Here is a 21,495-nt window from a genome sequence, read left to right as displayed (position 1 = left end):
ATGCAGGGAAAAAAAAAAGTATGAGTTGACATTCTATACATCTCTTTTTTGGTGCATTCTCTTAGATTTAAAGAAACAGTTTGGACATTTCTTCAAAAATAATTATGATAGGGTCTGGTAAAAGACAGCCAAGTTGTAATCATTTTTGCCTAGTTCTAGCTGTCTTAGTGCTTAGAAGTTGCAAACTGGAAAATGATTTAAGAGCAGTACTGAGGCCAGACTTGCTTATCTATCCACAGTTCTCTAGTCTTGGTAATTCTCATATCACATTGTATTGAGAAACATAATTTCAGCATCCTATTTAATGGTCTTTTAAAATCGTTATCAGCTATTGCTTAACATAGTCTCAGTATTCACAAATCGTTATCAGATAATCCAGTCATGGTCAGGCCTGTGTTCTCCAAACACAAGCAGCAAGATCTGCCTTCCAAGTGTGTCCCCCAAAATGACTTGAATCAACATCACTCAGTCTCTCCCCTCTAATGCTGTTGGACTGCAAAGAAAAAACAGAGCACCCATATGAATGAAATTAAAACCTGCACATGAAATATGGCAACATATGTCACGTATGGATTAAAAAAAGGGAAACTGTGTATTCAGTGATTGAGATTCATCTCTGACAAGGACTTATAGAGTTGAATGTTTCTGAAACAAAAAATATGTGCAGGACCTTTGCTTGGAGGTTCTGATAATTTCTAGAATCTAAGAAGGGTAAAAGTAAACTCGTTGTTGGTTTGTTTGTTTTATCTGTAGTCCAATGTGCAGGTTACAAAGAAGTTCCCTCTTCTTTACAGCAGAAGTGGTACATATTACTGAAAAAATACTAGAATAAATAGTCCCAGTTCAACAGCATTACAGGGTTCAAGTTACCACATTTAGGTCAAATTAGCAATTGCTGCAAGGAGATTTTGAAAGAAATAACCCACAGCAAGACTTAAGACCGTCTACTGGAAGAGTAAAAGATGAACCAATTATGGACAGAACATTGGGTGGTCACAGCTTGAAAAAAACAGTGAAAAGAGAAATACCAGAAAAGGGATTTCTAAGTGCCTTTTTCTCCCTAGTGTTAACCTAATTATATTTTTCTGCTGACTGTTTAACACTGATTCAATGCTGATAAGGGTAAAATCATAAGCATACTTTTAGAAACAAACATGGATACTATGCTGCTGTCACATTACAACTTTAAAAGAAAACTTCCCAAACAAATTTATGAAAAGTAGAAGTCCTTCCCAGAAATTACTGTCTCTCACCCACTCTTAGACCATATGTTATTTGGAAAACTACATAAAAATACTATTTGTTAAAGGTGTTAAAAGTAAGGCTGCCAGGGTGTCTATAAAATGCCAGTCATCAAAACTATGGAAAAAACAGTGCTTAAGTTTAGAAAAATAAGATACCAGGACCTTAGATGTATTGTAGGCGGTCCTTAACTACATGTAGTTTAAAATTTTTGCTATATGGTACAGTGTAAAGCATACTGAATTATAAATTCCATAGGGGAAGTAAACATAGAACCCACAACAACGAATCAACTCATCCTAGGAGTTATCACTGAAAATAACAATGTGATGGTGTTCCACAATCTCTAAGGGAAAAAAATGGTTTACATTTTGAAACAAATTCTTCTTTCAAGAGTAAAAGTACTTACATCATTTTAAACTGCCAAAGTTCTACCCAGAAAATTCTAAACTTTCCTGCCTTCAATCACAATCCTGAATATCAGTGGCAAATTAGAATCTCAGATGAATCTACATGAATCAAGTAATTTTTCAAAGTATAATATGCCTTATATCTATGCATGGCAGAAATGAACTGCTCTTAAATCCTTACAAAATAAACAAGCCAAGTTATCAAGAAACAATATTCCCATCCCTTCTCTCTTCTGTTTCTTCCTTATTGTAATTAGGCAGAGCAAATGACACTGCGTCCACAAAATAAGAATTATTGACAGTAATAATATTAAAAAAAAATAAAAGGTATGTCAACATCTGAGGGAAGGTGGGATTGTAAGTGCAGTATTTCTTCATGTGCAGTTCCTTACTTCATAGGAGTCCCCTTTGGAATGAAAAGGCCTAGTGGAATGTGTGCTCCCCTCGAACAATGTGTGATGAAAACTCATAACGGTCCTGGCTTCTATAGCCACAGATGTTGCATTCCAGTGGGTCCCGGTAGCCATGGCAACCCATATGAATGGTGTACATGACATGGTCTAGGAAAAGGACTCGGCAGTGCTCACACTTGAAGGCCCTAATCTGTTCTCCTTCTCCATTGAAGACCTTGTAGATGTCCTTCAGAGAGCCCTTAGGAGCCCTGGTGGTATCCAAAGCCTTGACATCCTCCTTCATGTAAGCTGGGCTTTGTTTCCTCTTGGGATTTAAGGCAGGGTTTCCTTGGTAGGACTGGTGGTCATCATGGCTGCTTTCTGAGTCAGTAGAATCCAGGCAGCTATTGCTGGGAGAGGCCTCTCTTTCCTGGGGTCGACTCTTTGGTCTGATGAGAGAGATAGGGCCATCCATGTTGTTTTCATGACTATCAGAGGTTTCCCTGCTAATGGGTCTTTCTATCCTGTTTGGATGATAGACCTGAGAATAAGCTGAGCTTATAACTGGGGCCACCTCAGCGATTGTGCTTGGCGGGTGCTGCATCAGAGGGTGAAGGGCCTCAGCTCCAAGGTAGGTGATTGCATTGTTGATGGCTTGGTCCATCATATGAGACTGCATCAGCTCAGCCTCCTTCTCATATGTTAAGTTCATATCAAAGTGAATATCTGGGTAGCTGAATCGCATAAGCTTTTCCCCTGAAAGGGAGAGGGAGAGAAAAGGGGGAAGAAAAAGAAAATACAACAAAATTAGTGATTGTATTAAACAATATAAAAGGGTGCAAAGTTAACTAACACCTTCATTTTCCATAGATCAAGTATTTGGGCTCTTTGGTTCTGTTGAGACTCACAGATACTCTTAACATGAGAAAAGGATAAGTAATAAAAATTTCACATGCCATTTGCACTTGTTCTAATGCCATCATGAGCACATATCTAGCCTTAAAGCAATGATTGAGTTTATCATATTTTCATCTTCTATTAAAATTCTCACTTGAATATAACTCAGGGATTGTAGGAGAAAAAATAAATACCAGGTGAAAATAAGTCAGAGATCATGTTTATTTTTGCATACAGTAGTCCCCCCTTATCCATGGTTTTGCTTACCTATGGTCAATTGAGGTCTGAAAACAGGTTAGTACAGCACAATAAGATATTTTGAGAGCGAGAGAGACCACATTCACATAACTTTTATTACAGTATATTGTGACGAAGGATCTTCAAAAAAATTCATGGAAAGATTTGTATTATCTTTTAATTCTACTTTTCCATGAACTTTTTGAAGTACCCTCGTTGGTCTCTTACTATGACCAATTTATAAAATAAACTTTATCATAGGTATGTATGTATGTATAGGAAAAACCATAGTATATATAGGGTTCAGTACTATCTGTGGTTTCAGGCTTCCTCCACAACGAGTCGTGGAACATATTCCCCGAGGATAAGGGTGGGGACTACTGTATTTGAAACAGGGGTGACCAAGCTACAAATATCATAAAAGTGAGAGTGAGCTGGTTACAACACATGTCTCTTTACTATGGTGTAGGGTTAATTTGGTTGCTTTAGCTCATATTTTAGAAAAAAAATGATAGAACCAATATATGTCATTCCGGAAAATTCAAAAAAGTCATTATTAAGATACTTTTAAAAGTTGTACACATGATAAAATGAAAGAAATTTAGGGCTATTTAAAAATAAAATATATTTAGGAGTTATTTCTAAAAGTACTTGCTCATACATTTGGAAAAGCTTACATTTCACTGTTTTGGCCAAGTAAAGAAATGCAAGGGTGGAGCAGCTGGTTAGGAAGGCTCAGGGGCAAGAGGACATGACTAATAAGAAATTACTTATACTTCAATATGGCTGAGAATCAAAATAGACAAGAAAGACAAATCAGATAATATAGGGCTCATTCAACAGCTAAGGAATTTGAAATTTAGCCTGAGAGCAATAAGGATCAAAGAGATTAGATATTCATTTAGCAAGAGGACTTAGGAAGCTGTTGGTGGAGAGATCATGGTGGCCTGAACTACTGTAGTAGCAGTGGAAATGGAGAAGTTAATGGAATGAAAAGAAATTTAGAAAATACAGTTGCTACAGTTTGGTAATTATCTACACACAGAGAATGAGAAAGAAAGAATGAAGAAGCCCAGATTTCTGGCTGAGGAACTTAGTGGATGATAAAGAGATAGAAAAGACGATGAATTCAGTTTGGGGAATAGTATGAGTAATAGTCATGTCCAGTAAGTACTTAGATATAGTATCAAACATAGGAGAAAGATCTGGACTTGAGATGTAGATATGACAGTCATCAGCTGATAGAAAGCAACTTCTGAAATTATGGGAATAGATGATATTACTCAGGCATAGGTAGAGTGTGAAGAAAAGAGGGTCAAAAATAGAACCTGGAAGAACACCAAGATTTTTATGCCTACCCATTGACCAGGGCAAGTGGGATTCTTGCACTGGGCCCTTGTTTAGAGAACCCTGGGCCATGGTCTTCATGGAATGAAGACTTTGTAGGGCCAAGGGAATGTGCTGATCTAGAGCTCACTACCCAGATCATCCTGTAGGTACCCAGGACCCTGGAATTCCTTGCCCAAATGGCTCTGATCCTGTTTCTACAGTTTACACAGTCTTCTTCATAGGATCCATCTTCCTGAGTACCACCTGTGCTTGCTAGTAATCACATACCTTGACCTAAAGCATGGCCAAGGGACTACTCTTCATGTGCTTGGTATATGTGGAACACATCGTAAAAAGAACTTGGATGTACAGGCTGGGGTGTCTACGCAATGTATGCATGAGGCCCATTTGCTAGTAGACAACCAGTAGAGGGTCTAAGAGAGGGGCCTGGAGGTAAGCCGAGGGGTAGTTCTGCTTGTGCTGCCAACATCTGGTGTGGAGCTCCAAGGAATCTGAGAATTCCATATTTATTTTAACTTAGTCTTCCAAGTTAGGAAGTTTTCAGCCTGATTTATAATATAAAAATATTTAGGCATATGAATAAAGGCCACATACTTTGCTCTATTTGCATAGCTATTAGGGACAAATCCACAGAGAAGACTGAGAAGGAACAGTCAGAAAAGCTGGGAGAAATACAAGAGATCAATGTCACAGAAACCAAGAAAAGAGCACATTTCAAAAAGAACTGACTATTCAACAGTGGCAAATGCTCTCTAGGAGTTGTATAAGATAGTAACTAAAAAGGGTCCACTGGATTTGACACTGTGGAAGCTATTAGTGACCTTCATGAGAATAATTTTGTAGAGCATTGGGAAGAAAGCCAGGTTGTATGAACTGGGAAATGAGTAGAAAGAAAGAAAGAAATGAAAAGAATGCACAGAGAATTCTTTCAACAATCCCGTCATTGAAGAAAAGGAGAATATAGGTGGTAGCTGAAAGAAGACTTGGACTTGGGTTTGAGGGAAGTTTTTTTTTTTTAATTATAAGAGTTTATTGCATTTTAAATGCTCATAGAAAATGCCAATAGAAGTGAGAGGATAAAAAATAAGTGAGAAAGAAGAAAAATAATAGTGTGAGGTATTTGGGGATGTGTCAGGCAGGATAGGAGGATTCCAGGGCACAAGAAGAGTAATTAACCTTAATCTGAAAGAGCAATGCATCGTTTGTTGAAATAAGGAAAAAAGAAAAAAGCATTTATGTGATTTGCGATGTTGGACTGAAATCATTTCAACTGACTTTATTCCCTGTGAGGACAGATATATGATCACCAAAGAGTGAGGTACTATGTTTGCAGAGAGAAGAGAAAGGTTGAAATGGCCATGATGGAGAGGAGGAGAGAAGACTGTTCAGGGATGGGTTAAAGAAGTGTTGATACATGGTATGGATGGGCCAAATGAGAGGTGAGATCTGTTATTTATCTACAGTGACACCAATTCACAAGACGGTGGGATTTTCTCCAAAAGTACTAGCAGCTGAGATTTAACTATTGAAAAGATGTTCAGTATGCTTCACGAGAGATGGGGGTTTAACCAGGAAAAGGTGATAGGACAACAAAGCAAGAGATTAAAGAGAGAAAAGTGGTAAATCATGGAATCTAAGCTGCATAAGAAAAGAGAGGAAGACACAAGTAGGTACACAGAAAGTTTGGCCTGGAGAGCTTGATCAGGCCAAAGAATAGAATTTAGCTGAGGGATATAGTGAAAAGGAATTTACAGTAAGTGTGGAATGATAAAATTTTTTGTTTCAGGAGTGATCACAGAAATAGTTACTACAACTATTGTTATATGTAACTAGGATAGAATTCAAATAATGAAAAAATACTCTCAAATTCTTAACAAAAATCTACTGTCATTATTTTAGAATCATAAAATCTGCCCCTCTTTTCTCAAATCAAATCAAGAGCAGCATCTCTAAGTTTGACTAACATGTTACAAAGAGCAGACTATATTCAAAAGGCAGAGAGAATAATAAGACATTTCATATTTTTCCAACTGCAGTAGTATATAATTAGATTAAGCATTTAATGACGTCCATCACCCTAGCCAATTTTAAAAAGAAATGAACTGGCTTTTTTTTTTCTTTTCCTTTTCCTTTTCAGAATTACCTAAAAAAGGAAGAAAGAAGAACAAAAAGAAAAGTTACCTAGGGCCCAAGGCAGGCCTTTGATTATAATCTCAGGACCCTTAAGCTGACCTAGTATAAACTGTGACCTTTGGAGTGACTCTAGCTTTTTTTCAATGAGTTCTCAATAGATTTCGCCATCTAGTCTTAAAGTGATAGTTTGATGACTTGCTAGTTCTTCAATTTTAGATTGAAAGAAGACCTTCTCTAAGTGTTTATTGGAGTAATGGAATTTTATTACCCTTTCCTCCCTGAAATAACCAAAGAAGATTTTTCTCCCAAGCACCATTCAATCGGGATATCCTACAATGCTCTCTGACACTAGAATGTAAGAATCTGTTTGAATTTTTTTTATCTCTTCTTATTTTTATCCTAAATGAGCATTAAGTCCATAAGAACAGATATATTACATATACAAGAACGAAAATTCTTTAACAATTCTTTCTATTGAATCTCTATTACTCATATATTCATTTTAAAGAATAGATGCTTTTTGTATCCTCAGAGACTTATAGTATTCATTCAGAATGATGCCAACACTGGGTATATAAAAGAAAATCCAAGGGTTTTGAAATGAATAAGAAAAATCTAAATATATGATATTTAATCTTTTCAGTTCAAAATCAGTCTGGATGAAAACATAAGGATCAAAATATAAAATATAGATCTGAACATAAAATATTTTGACTGTAGGTTACTGCATTATTTTTCTAACACAGAATTTTGAAAAAAATTCAAATTTCTTTCAATTCTAGATCAAATACTAAAAGAATTAATATCATCTAGAGAAACCAGTTTGTGGCACTAATGCAAATTTAAAAAGAGATGACAACACTGGCCAATGGGCTAGACCATTTCCTTTATGCATTGTTACTTTTAAAATAAATTAACATTTTATTTTTTATGTGCTATTTCATTCTATACAGTCATGTGTCAGGCGATTTTGTTGTTGTATGAATATCATAGAGTGTATTTACATAAACCTAGATGTTACAGCTTACTACACACCTAGGGTATCTGGTGTAGTCATTATAAGCTTATGGGACTACATTTAGATGTGTAGTCAGTCCATCATTGACTGAAACATAGTTATGCAGCACATGACTGTACATTTTGAGATGATGACTTACTATTATCAGTCTTTATTTCTCTTTCTTGTGCCCATATGCCCAATGGTGTGTTTATGTGTGTGTTAAGTGTAGGACACATGGAGTATCATAGAGTAGAAAGGAAAAATAAAAGAGATGGGTATTTATTTCATGAATGGAAATACACCATACATATTTCTAATACATGGGAACTTCCCTTTTTCCATTAAAATCACCATGTAAAGAAACAAAAGCATTTGTAATGCTTACCCACAAACTTTTGTGGAGTGGAGCTTTTACGTTTTCCCATATTCCCCGTGAGCTTCTCTATGACAGCAGGTCTCTCAAAAGGCACCAGAGAAATATTGTTGTCCATAATAGGCTCTTGTTCCTTACAATCTTCCATAGGAGGTACTATATAAAACCATACAAAAAATGCAATCTGATAATTTCTTCAACATTTTGAAAGATACAAAGCTGGATTTGCCATCTCAATATGTATTATAAAAACATGAGCTAGTATGCCTAAATAAAAGCAAGCAGAAGAAATAACCTCTAGTGTAAAAGTATACTCTTCCATTTTACACATACACACAGGATTTGTTTTTATCTGAGTCTCTCAGATCAGTGACATAAACTGTTGTCACTATCAGTTGCAAACATGTTCATCTGGTTTCTCATCTTATTTCTCTGAAAGTGTTTTTAACATTGATTAAAATCAATAATACTTTAAGACTGCACTATTTTCTAGGCTTTTGGAGCTTATTTTGCTAAAACAACTGAAATAAGTCTACTTGGTATGGAGAAGAGCTTAAATAGATACACAAAATAACAGCACAATATTTAACGTTTTTATTTTTTTCACCCAAGTATTTTCCTGCAGTAGATTTCCTATTTGATGAGCTGTTAGACCGGTTGGCAGCAGTTTAATACCTGCACAATGCAGTCTTCATGAAGAGGATCCGATTCAGAACATGTCTATGCATAGTAAACTGTGGCAGCTTTATGATTGTAATTTATTTTAAAAAGAACTCTTCAGTAGGATAAAAGAATCCATTTCCAGACTGGCACATTAGCTCACTAAACTACTGCCCTAATTCATTTGACATAAACTCTCCAGTGCTGCTCCCTATTTATCACATTTGTCTAAGTTGTTATGGGCTAATATGTTAATGCTTAAATACCAACATTAATTTTCTTTTATTTTTGGCAGCTAGCTGGCACGAGGAATCAAACTCTTGACCTTGGTGTTACAAGGCTGTACTTTAACCAACTGAGCTATCAGGCCAGCCCAACATTAGATGTTGACATTCATAGTATAGACAAAGAACTTATAAAAGTTGTTTTTGAGTAGAAATACTGTGCAAGGATATTTATTAAGGATAGTGTAACATTTCAGACAGATCAGATCAGTTGATTAAAATCAGTGTTCACAGGAAGGACTATAACTTAATTACTTCTTCAGTATGTGTGTTGTCCCTAGTTAAAATTGTGCCAGTTCTATTTGGAAACTTAAAGGTTTCATGTCTTGGGATATCCTTACTTGTTCAGCATGCACTGTAAAATGATTTACTCTGATCCTTTCATTTGTACAAGATAGCTGCACTATGTGAAACATAGCCCGTTCTCATTTATAAGGGGATCCTATTGGCAGACTGCAAAATAAAGTGAGAAAACAAGAGAAGAAAATTAAGAAAACCAAGTGTACAATTAAAATGACCTATTTAATAACCAATATAACCGTTCTCATTTATAAGGGGATCCTATTGGCAGACTGCAAAATAAAGTGAGAAAACAAGAGATGAAAATTAAGAAAACCAAGTGTACAATTAAAATGACCTATTTAATAACCAATATAGGTAATTTATTCAGGGTTTATATCTAGTTAGTAGATGCTACTAATATTGGGACTGGCTCCAGAGCCTGGGCTCTTAGCAACTATTCTATACTATTCTTTGTAGATGTATCTTGAGTGCCGACTCCTTATCTACCAGTTTGACATATTTGTAAGGTCTGCCATTGGGAAAAGACTTGATATATTTTTCTTTAATTATGTAACTAATCTGAATTTTTTACTTTCATGAATCTGGGTGCAACTCATCAAAATGTTTCTGGACAGGTATTGCTTGAAACACAAAACAAATTCTCTAGATATCTCAATAATGTATTAATCACATAGTGAGATATTTAACTAGGCTAAAAATATACTAATATGTTAACTTCACTTGTTTGAGCAAACTTTATAATCAATCATCTTCTTTGACCTTATTTTTGAAGTTATAACCAGGATAAAAATATATTTATATTTCCTCTTTGTCATTATCTCATCACATTGATAAACCATAAAGGCAGTACAATAAGATTATTTCCAATATAGTTTATTTCCCCTAACAATATAATCAAAATTCAAATTCCAAGAGAAAACAGTCTGAGAGACCAAAATTAGGTCACATAACTACCACCTGGTGAGGAGAGGACAGGTTACCCAGACTAACAGTCCTACCATAGTTACATGCAATGGGAGAAAGTTCCCTAAAGGAAAATAGAAGTCTTGTCATCAAGAGAAAACAGTCTGAGAGACCAAAATTAGGTCACATAACTACCACCTGGTGAGGAGAGGACAGCTTACCCAGACTAACAGTCCTACCATAGTTACATGCAATGGGAGAAAGTTCCCTAAAGGAAAATAGAAGTCTTGTCATCAAGAGAAGAAGGAAGGTTGTCGGGCAGGCAAAAACAGCAAATGGCTTCTATATTGTCACAAATTTTTTCTATGTTGCCAAATCTAAAAAAACGTTTCAGTTATCTTAGTTATTTTCTTGACAGCATTTAAACGTGCTGATACTTGTTTTGGCTTCTGTGAAATCACTCTTTCCATGTTCCCACTCTGCTGTTACTCATCTTCATGACTTTTTTTTTTTCCTCCATGTGTGTTCTTGGCCTTCTAGATGTCTCACTCTATTTCTTATTAAATTTATATTTAATTTCCTATATTACCGTATTAGTTACATTTCTCATATTATCTTATTAAAACCTACTACTCCAGGCTATTACCTATATAATGATGGCTCCCACATCTTTATTTCCTACCCAGATTTCTCTCAGGAGCTCGAGATCTATACATTCAACTTCCTCCTAGACCGTTTTACTTGGTTGTCTAACAGGCACATAAGAGACAATGAGTTCAAAAATGGAAATCTCCATTGCCTCCCATACCTTCTCCTATTTTCCTAATTCTCATCAGTGCATGACACTGCTATCTACAACATCATCCATGCTAGATACTGTGGCAAATCCTAGTTTTCTTCCTTTCACCCAGGATACTCTCCTTGTCTCTACCACATCTTCTTACAAACACACATAGAGGTACCAAGTGTTTTAGATTCTCATCTGTAGTTGCTCTCAAGTACCCAACCTTTCTATATATTCCAGGCTACTAAGCCCACCTCAATCACAACAGTCTCCTAACTGGCCTACTGATTTCTTGACTCCTCTGATCCATCTCCCACATGTCTAGCAATAAAATGTAAATGTAATCCTGCTCTTTAGAAAAATTACAAAATTCTTTGCTTAGCACAATAGGCCCTTGAAGTTCTGTCCAGAGCCTATTTCTCTGGCCTTATCCCCTTCCAATTGCTCCTTGTCCTTACAAACTGGACTCCAATCATACAAAGCTACATGTAGGTCCTTATCCCTCCACATTCTTTTATACTTCTATTTCTACACACATGCTGTTCTCTCTGCATGAAACACCCTTCTCCACTTATTAACTCACTATTTTTGCCTTTCAAAACTCAGCTAAAACACAACTTTCCTCAGAAATTCCTCTTCGACACCCAGTCTGATTTAGATGTCTGTCCTCTATGCTCCCATAATGCTTATCACACAGTGTTCTAATTGCTGATTTACTGGTCTATTTCTATCAATAGTTGGTAAGAAATTTAGGGATTATGTTTTACCTGACTTTGTTTCTCTAGTACCTTTTATGATGTGGCACAAATATTATATTCAATGAATGTTTACTGAATGACTTACTGAGGGGAATTATGTCACTCAATGGAAATAAGTCAAAAAGTGTACTAGAAAGTTTGCACGTTTCCAATTATGCTTCCATACTTTCAATAAAAAACTGTCATTTCCCAAATAATTCAAAGCATAAACCTCAGAGCAGATAGCTTTAAAGTTAGCTATCTTTCTGATTCACACTTTCATTTTTGTCTTCAGGCAAGGGGGGAAAAAGTAACTACACAGTTTGGTTTTTAAATCTTTTTCTACAAGCTTAAGAGACTTGAAAAATGAGCATAAAAATAACATTCAAATAAGATAAATAATCTGCCACAAAACTCAATTTATTGTTATCTTTATTTCCAAAAATCCAAGTCATGAAATTCCTCCAACTCGATCAACATGTCTAAGAACTTTTTACTCTACCTCCTAAATTTGTCTTTAATGCTTCATCTTGTTCTCTTGTCCTGCCACTGCCTTTTCATCTTTTCGTTTGTGTTCTCACTTCAAGTCTCTCCTCACAACCCCCCTGTCCCTGGCCCAGGCATCCATCTATCCAATATTATACATTGGCGACATTTTTGTTTAGAAGATGCAAATTTGACTACCTTGATGGCTCTCCAGTTATACTATGAAATTCAAACACTGGATTAGCATAAAAGGCTCTGTCTTTGTATCACAACCAACTATTTCAGTCTCATTTCCTATTACTCCTTTAACTCCAATTATATTCAATGTCAAGGAATCTGTTAATGATCTTTTATACCTCCAAGCCTCTTCTCTGCCTGAAATATACATTTTCTGTGTCCTGTTCGACCTATGCAATTTTTACTTATCCCTCATGCTCAGATCAAACACTGCTGCATGCAAGAAGCTTTCCCTTACCTCTGCAGGCAGAGTTAAGTTAGTTCTATATCTGTACTCTTGGGGAATTGTACACACATCTTTATTAGAGCTTTTGCTTCATTTTAATCTCAACTTTAAAAAATGTATGTATTTCCTATCAGAATATGTGTATGAAATAATTGTGTCCATTTATCTTTATATCCCAAGAATGTTCCACAGAAGTTGGTACATAGCAAGTCCCTGATAAATGTTTTTTGAATGAAGTGAAAGAATGTCTCTTTTTCTTCAGACACTACTTTAGAAGAGCCAACATGGGATTTTGTGAAAGAGAGGCTAGGAAATACAAATATATCAGATATGAAAAATAAAACAAATAAGTCATTTCATGAAGATAATGGCAACCACAATGATGGTAACCCTCACACCTACCACTAAAGGAAAAAAAAAACACAGCAGGATAGAAAGAGAGGGAAGGGGATAAACATAAATTTCATTGTGGCTCTAGTTAAAAGGAGACACTTGTAAAGCTATATAGATGACACAATTTTAATGATTTAGTCTAGTAGCATTTTACCATGTTTTTCTCTCTCATGGCGTATATTTACTCCTACCTCATACAGTCAATTCCCCAGTAACAATTTTAACAAAGGACAAAGGAGATTAAGGATAATCTCAAATTACTATTACAACAAACCTAGAAAAAGTACAGTATGAAATGGCATTAATATAAACTGATGTGGTCAAAACAATATCCAGTATTTAAGAACAAATATTTGGGTCTATAAATGATAGCAAAACCTACCCTCACCCCACAGTCTTCATTGGCTTTGCTCCGCGCTCTATCCAATGCTCCAAGTCTCTTTCCCACTTTTCCCTACTCTGTTTCAGCTTCAGCACCATCTGTCTAGGGCTGGGAAATGGGAAATAATACTGAGGACCCAGTTATTTAGGGGATGTGTCTTTTTCTCCCCCTAACCCCCACCAAATATACTTGTTTAAATTTTTTGTTAGGATTTTATTCTTTTAAAAGGTCAGTCTGCCAAAGGATAGTTAAATGTAGATTATAATTATTTATTTACAGTTTAAGTCCCTATTACAATATAAAGTCTTTTAGGAGAGTCTCTATTTCTTATGCAGGTATGTATGCATTTCAGAGCTCCATAAATAACTGTGAATGGAAAAATAAATTAATCAATAAAATTTGTACATGTATAATCATATCAAAAGGTCAGAACTACAACAGGAGAACATTATATAAAAAAAACTAGCAGGGATGGCTTAAGGTGTCTTTGGGAAGATTTGGCATACCCCCAAGCCTTCATCAGCATTCTGCTTCAAGCTACTCTTAAAAACAACAGTTTAAAGAGAAACAATATGCTTAGTAGGCAAATGAACCTTCTAATGCTTAAGTTAATGCTTCTAAGTGACAACTTTATAGGGGATGACATATTCACTGTTTCTTAGTATTTAATGTCCTGAAATGTAATGGTAAAAAAAAAAAAAAAAAAAATTCATTGGGTATTTTTTACACACCTAATCACATTTAATTCTCACATCAAGCCTTTGAGTGACACACTCAGACACCACATGGCCAGAGCAGATTTGCTGGACACTGAGGGCCACCATTTTATAACCTTGATGCTCTCGATTCTGTACTACTCTCATAAGCCCATGCAATGCAAGCTTGCAATATCAAATTTACTAAGACTTGAAACACAGACAGGCTTGTAAAAATATTAGTTAATAATGATAACAATTTAAAAAAATGGACTCAGTCATAATGAGTGGAATTAAATTCTTCAGATTCAAAAATCACCATAATATGTTGAACTTTCAGAAGGAGAGAACAGAACTGTGGTTATTAGAGGTGGGAAAGGGGGAAGGAGAGGAGGGTTAGCAAGAAATTGGTTAAATGGACACAGGAATGATTAAATTTTGTAATGATGAATGTGTTAATTATCCTGATTTGATGATCAAACATTGGACACAGGTATTTATATTTAACTCTATACCCTACAAATAGGTATACTCAATTATGCTTTCATAAAAAAAATTTTTAAAAACAAGTTCTCCAGATTATAGAAACTATCCCTAATATAAGCAGATTCTTCAAATATTCAGGATAACAATAAATATTTTAAAATATTTTTAAAAATTCCCAACTCAACAATAAATATTCACTGGCTGTACAATGAACACAGTTCTATAGCATTTACTATATAAAACAAATAAAAACCCCACAAATAATCCTTCAGCTGGCTATGTCTAAGTCAATAAATGGATATTTATATTTTAAAAGTGACTATAGAAATCCTAAACTGTACCACTCAATATTGGCCAAACCTTTTAAAAATAAAAGACATAAATGCACCAATAAGTTAAGATTTTTGTATGTATTTGTGTGAATAATGAAATTGGTCAGTATAAAAATACAATTAGTAAGACAAAAAGTTAGACAGTACAAATCTAGAGACCAAAAATTCATTACTTTCCTTTGTAAGGCCGATTTACTAAAACTAACTTTTCAGGAATAGAGTATTATTAACTGATAAACCTTAGGAAACTGCCTTCCTACCTGCCATAGTATATTGTGGAGATCAGGATGTTTTGCATGGAGGATGTTTTTTGTGGTGGGAGGTGGTGTCTAACTTTGGTCTAGATTGTTTCTCACGCTTGTAGAAAACAAAATCAGTAATGTTCCAGATAAATTACGAGACAGATTGGAAAAATTTCAAATTATATCACTGATCACTAACCTCACAGAGATGAAAATATGCAAGTAACCATTTTGTTCTTTTAGGAAACCAATAGACTTATGTAGAACAATCTCTAATTATTTGGTTACAGAAATGAAAGAAAAGAACATTCCTTTGGTATATTAAAGGTCGGCTGTGTTATGTTAATTCAAACACATGTTATCAGAAATAATTTGAGAGTATCATGAAAACTCAGGAAACCAATAGACTTATGTAGAACAATCTCTAATTATTTGGTTACAGAAATGAAAGAAAAGAGTACATTCCTTTGGTATATTAAAGGTCGGCTGTGTTATGTTAATTCAAACACATGTTATCAGAAATAATTTGAGAGTATCATGAAAACTCAATACAGCTAGTATGTGATATATCCAAAAGCTCAACTCATTTCAAGTGCTTAAGAAGATAATCCCACAGAAAGTTAATGTGATCTAAACTTGTTTCAAACAGAGTAAGATTTTATCTTACTGAAGAAGGGCAGAGGGAACCATTTAACTCATAAAACACTACAAAAGCAGTATGAGGGAATGAAAATCACAAATGCGATTTCTACGCACCATGGTGACTCATGACCTGCCCAGCAGCCTCCATGCTGACATTCTGGAGATAGTTGTGGCAGCGTTCCTTGTGCTCCTCCAGTGAACTGCGCTGCTTGTAGCTTCGTCCACAGTAGTTGCACTTGTGAGGTTTACCCACTGTGAAGAGAACTCAAGGTTAGTATGCTGTCAGGCTCTTCCACATGCAAAGCAAAACTTACAACTAAATTTTGATAGTCTGGAGGAAGCATTTACATGCTTTCAGAATTAAATCTCTTCCTCTTCTACCTTCCAATTGAGGCAAGAGAAGATAATAAATACCAAGTCTATAACAGCAAGAAGATAGGCAGTTCGTACCTCTAGAGAGAGGGGAAATACTGAAATCAAACTCATGCTCTGCCTGTATTCCAGAACACAAATGGCTGATGATCAATCTTCAAATTATCTGACTCTTAACACATTTACTCTTACACAATTATCTCAGCTTTGACTCATTCAAAAGACAAGTTGGGAGTCTCCTAGATACGTGATGAAGTTTTTTGGGGGTGGGGTGGGGGGGATGGGTGAGGGCAGGGAATTTTACTGAAAAAAACAACTTAAATGCAACAACTCAAAATGTCATTGTTTAATAAAAAGAGATTATTCATGGGCACCAAGAAGATTAAAAAGAATTCAAGTGCTGAGAAAAAGTACAGATAAAAGTAGAGTTTCTCTTTTCTTTCCGCCTTGGTAATAACTATTCACATATGCAAAACTTTGCGGTAGAGAAGTATATTCTCTCTCATCAGCAGTGCTTTTATAATACCAAGAATTAACCTGCTAGGTGCTTTGAGTCAGGATTATTAACAATAACTGCTGAAGCCCTAACATATTTAGTTTTACAATGACTGTAACATTTTCCAAAACATCTCACATTCAGGAAATGAATTATTCCCTAATAGCCATGGAAGGATTATCTCAGTACATCTGTTAAAATACTGTGATGCTCATATAAAAAAACTCAAAAGAATTGATTAAAAAGAAAAAAAAAAAACCTCTATGGAAAGAGGCATGTTTTAATGTATGACTTTTCATAAGGATATCACAGAACACTTTGATTCTTGGTTTTCAATGGGTACAGAACAACATATAACACCGGGTGGTCTATGTCAAAGCCCTCAGTAGTAAAGCACAGTATGAATCAGACTAGTGTCTCTCATTTGACTCTCCTAGGTAGGAATCATTTAGTTTTGCTCAGAGAATAGACAACTCTTTTTTATGACCAAAGACAGCATCTCTAATCCCAGTCACCTTACAAACCTGTATTATGACACTGGTCACAAGAGGAACTGAAATACTATAACAAGACAAGGTATCCATGGCTGCCTACAAGTCTCACTGTAGTGATTTTAAAACAACCAAACCAAACCTTTAGATTGCATTTAAGATACACAGATATTAAAGTCAGTTATTTTATAATCAGAATTTTTTATAAGTCATCTTAATCAAAAACTATTTCAGACATGATTAGTCACTTTTAAAAAATAATAGGCAAAGTAACTTCTATTTTTCAAAACCAAGAATTTCTGGGAAGTAGCTGTGAACATTGTGCAGAATGTATATCACTATGTGAGATCATTAAAAAATACAAGAAAATATTTTAGTCAAAATTATTTAGTGTAAATAATGTAAATATATTTACACAAAATTATATTCTAAGAAATGGGTCCACACAACAAAAAGCCTTTGTTTGCTATCAGCATTATCCAGTTGTGGGTTCTTTCATACTGTTTCTCTAGAAATAGTGATGAATTTCTACTGAACAAGACTGTTAACCAATAAATACTTACTAAGCATGTACATTGTAGTTATAGCCCACTGTAAAATAGGTCAGTCATCTCCCGGTCTTCCCTGGTTTTAGTTCTACCACATTGTGCCTTATGTTGCCTCTGTTTCACTGTGAACATAATAACCTCCTATTCTTTCTTCTCTTTATTTCTGTAAGCAATCTTTATACCTTCTCAGCTTAATTGAAACATGATCCCATTCTACTCTCTTGGCTAACAACCTTCTATGTAGTCCCAACTCAGCTGATCAAGAGGAGAAGACAGTATACTTTTCACTGCTTCCAACTCATTTTCTTACTACACTCATTTTTGAAGTCTATTTCATCTGCTTTACTTCAGTTTCTCCCATTTTTGTCACCTATTCATTTTAAAACATCACTCTTCTCTCTTCATACCATCCATGTTCTCAGTGACTCTAACAGGGATTTGAGTAATTCTTCTAAAAGTATGGCCTTGGGCTGGCCCGGTGTGCCTCCCGCCGAGGGTTCGGATCCCCTAATTCTTCTAAAAGTATGGCCTTGGGCTGGCCCGGTGTGCCTCCCGCCGAGGGTTCGGATCCCATATGGAGACCGGTTACCGCTCACTGGCTGAGCGCAGTGCGGGCGCAACACCGAGGGTTGCGATCCCATTGCCGGTCCCCGGTACGGGCGCGACACTGAGGGTTGCGGTCCATTGCCGGACACAGAAAAAAAAAAAAAAGAAAAAGACAAAAAGGAAAAAAAAAAAAAAAATAAAGTATGGCCTCAATTTTCTCAACTCTTTATCTCCATTCTACTCCAGCAACCCAAATAACTGGGTGACATGTTGATTTTGACATTTCTTATAACTATGAGAGTACTTCAAAAAGCTTGTGGAAAAAAGGAATTAACATGAATCTTTTCATAAACTTTTTGAAGACCCCTCCTATTCTATCTCCAAGAAATTTATTCTGGGAATACTCTACCTTATCCTTCTACCTCTTGCATTCACTCAATATATATTTATTAAAAGATTGCTAGGTAGCAAAACTGTGACAAGGCTAAAATGTAAAGTGAAAAACAAATTCTCATGGGTGCCTATCCTCATGCAACTTGTAGTCTAGTGAGGAAGACAGACATTAATAAACACATAAGCAGTATATTACAAATTGTGGTAGGTTCTATGGAGCAAAAGAATGGTATGCTAGTATGACATGGGGAACTTACTTTAGCGTCAGAAGGTTAGGCAGGAAAGTCTGTCTGAGGTAGGAACATTTAGAGTGATAAATGAAGGAAAAGTAGTTAGATAATTAGGGGGGTGTGATGTGGAGAGGCAGTATTTCAGGTTTTTAAGATCAGCTGTCATCATTTTTCTCTCAAATTCTTAGCTCCTTCAAAGTCTACATTCTACCCTTTCTAGTCATTTAAAAATAATTAAAATGTTTTTGTTTTTTAATTTTTATTGAATTTTATTTTTTATATGAACCTTACTACTCTTTTGAAAATTGTTTCCAAACACCACCGACAATCCCTGGCAAATCCAATGGCTCAACTACCCCACAAGGCCATTTCCAATCAGTTCCTTGATGTTTTCTTTTAAATCAAGCTCATGAAAATATTGTTTATATTTACTCCTATACATGATGAGTTCATATGTAACTTATGACTTTATCTGTAATTTATAAGTAAATACAAATAAATTATGTGAGTTAGTATGTATAGCATACATATTTTATAGAAGAGGACCAGTATTTTGTTACCTTTATTTTTATAATAGTTATTATACATTCTCACCAACTGCAACACCTATATGGATATTTCTGAACATTTTGGAAAAGTCAGTAAGCTCTGAATGACTAAAACCCAGTGGACTTCTATCAGTCCTAAATCTTCCTAATGTCTTGGTCACTGTCAAAACTTCTTGTTCGTTGAATTTCTTATTTTAGCTTCTGGGATCAGATTCTGTGTTCCCCCTCACTGGTTCTCAGCCTCATCCTACCTTGCAAATATATACATTCCTCCAGATTTTGTTCTCAGTACAGTATTCTTCTTTGCTCTCTAGATTAAGTTCTCATTTCCATGAAACATCCACATCACCCCTGAAATAATTCCCCATGATGTTAACTTCCTACTGGCCATATGAACCATCTTCAGTGACCTTGGTGTATCCCTTCCGCATAACTGAAACAAAGAGGATCGGGACATAGCTTTCTCCTCTGTGCTCTTACAACTCTCTATTCATACTCTGGTGATATATTACTTATGATACTTGCATTGTAAGTATCCATTTGATATCTATTTCTCTAGTCCAAACAACAAGCTCCATAAAGACAGAGATTATGTTTTAGTCAATTTTGAATTGCTAATGCTTATGTAGTCATTACCATCACACAGGAGACAGGTATTTGCTGAGCGACTGCACTCCAAATCCATACTTCCAACAGCCTTTGGAGTATTGCTTCATGGATATTCCCCTGAAATCAAATCTAATATTCAAAATATCCCCAACTGCCTTCCTCCCCCAAATCCCTGCTTTGTTCTCACTGCACTTCTTGGTTAGTGTTACCACTGTTATAATAATCCAGACTCACAACACTGCAGCCATTTTTGTTGCCTCCTACCTATTCTGCTTCCAAATAATTGCTAAATTCTATATACTCAACTCTCTCCTTCAATATTTCTCGTTTATCCCTCCTTTTCATTTCCACAATCAATATCTGAGTTCAAGGCTTCACTATCACTAATCTAAGCTAGCATGACAGACTTCAAATAGGTTTTCTCATCCCATGTGTAATNGACAAGTATTTGCTGAGCGACTGCACTCCAAATCCATACTTCCAACAGCCTTTGGAGTATTGCTTCATGGATATTCCCCTGAAATCAAATCTAATATTCAAAATATCCCCAACTGCCTTCCTCCCCCAAATCCCTGCTTTGTTCTCACTGCACTTCTTGGTTAGTGTTACCACTGTTATAATAATCCAGACTCACAACACTGCAGCCATTTTTGTTGCCTCCTACCTATTCTGCTTCCAAATAATTGCTAAATTCTATATACTCAACTCTCTCCTTCAATATTTCTCGTTTATCCCTCCTTTTCATTTCCACAATCAATATCTGAGTTCAAGGCTTCACTATCACTAATCTAAGCTAGCATGACAGACTTCAAATAGGTTTTCTCATCCCATGTGTAATTATTTTACTTCCCTCTTCAACAACCTTCAATGACTGTTAACTTCTATTCAACAAAATCCAAATCCCTTTACCTGGTATTCAGCATCCTACACAATCTGGTACCAAAACATACATACTATCTTCTGCCACAGGCTCCAGCCAAAATTACCTTGCACTTACACTTTGTAGTCTCGTTTTATTCTGGAATGGCTTCACATAATTTCTGCCTCTTGAAATCCTCCTCATCCTTCAACTTCCAACACTCTTAACTCTGTTCCATCTAAAAATCATCTTTCTCACTAAAGAACTCAAAGTGCATTGGCCCTCATGCATCAGATACTTTCAACATTTTATTTTGTATTATTTTTTGTTTTCATACATGGTATTTGTACATTCATTTTCATCTCCCATGTTAGATTGTGATCTCCTTGAGAAATCAGAACAATATCTTATATATCTTTGTTTACTCCAAAGAGTTTAGTGTGGTGTCTTGTTCACACAAAAAAAGCTAATAAATGTAGTTTTCATGAATAACTTCATTTCTTAACTCTTTAAATATTTTTCTCTCATCAGTTTTTCTTACGTTTTATAATTCTAAAAGCTATACATCCATATACAA

General features: G+C 35.5%; 1 protein-coding gene across 5 annotated transcripts in view; it reads right to left on the bottom strand.

Annotated features, from left to right (window-relative positions):
- Window positions 1-661: 661 nt before the first annotated feature.
- IKZF2 (IKAROS family zinc finger 2 (Helios)) overlaps window positions 662-21,495 on the bottom strand; it is a 152,585-nt gene continuing 131,751 nt past the window's right edge. The window contains exons 6-8 of one of the 5 annotated variants that reach the window (XM_008575599.1): window positions 15,941-16,078; window positions 8,047-8,190; window positions 662-2,800 (exon numbers count right to left, since the gene is read on the bottom strand). In XM_008575599.1, the coding sequence (XP_008573821.1) occupies window positions 2,076-2,800; window positions 8,047-8,190; window positions 15,941-16,078 (1,007 nt within the window). In that variant the 3' untranslated portion in view covers window positions 662-2,075. The remainder of the gene's footprint in view (window positions 2,801-8,046; window positions 8,191-15,940; window positions 16,079-21,495) is intronic. The other 4 variants (XM_008575598.1, XM_008575600.1, XM_008575602.1 and 1 more) reach the window with 4 other exon arrangements.

The sequence above is a fragment of the Galeopterus variegatus genome, unplaced genomic scaffold (assembly GCF_000696425.1).
Source record: "Galeopterus variegatus unplaced genomic scaffold, G_variegatus-3.0.2 Scaffold1216, whole genome shotgun sequence".
Taxonomy (NCBI): domain Eukaryota; kingdom Metazoa; phylum Chordata; class Mammalia; order Dermoptera; family Cynocephalidae; genus Galeopterus; species Galeopterus variegatus.
Note: the sequence above shows the minus strand (reverse complement) of the source record. Positions and strands in the feature narration are given on the sequence as shown.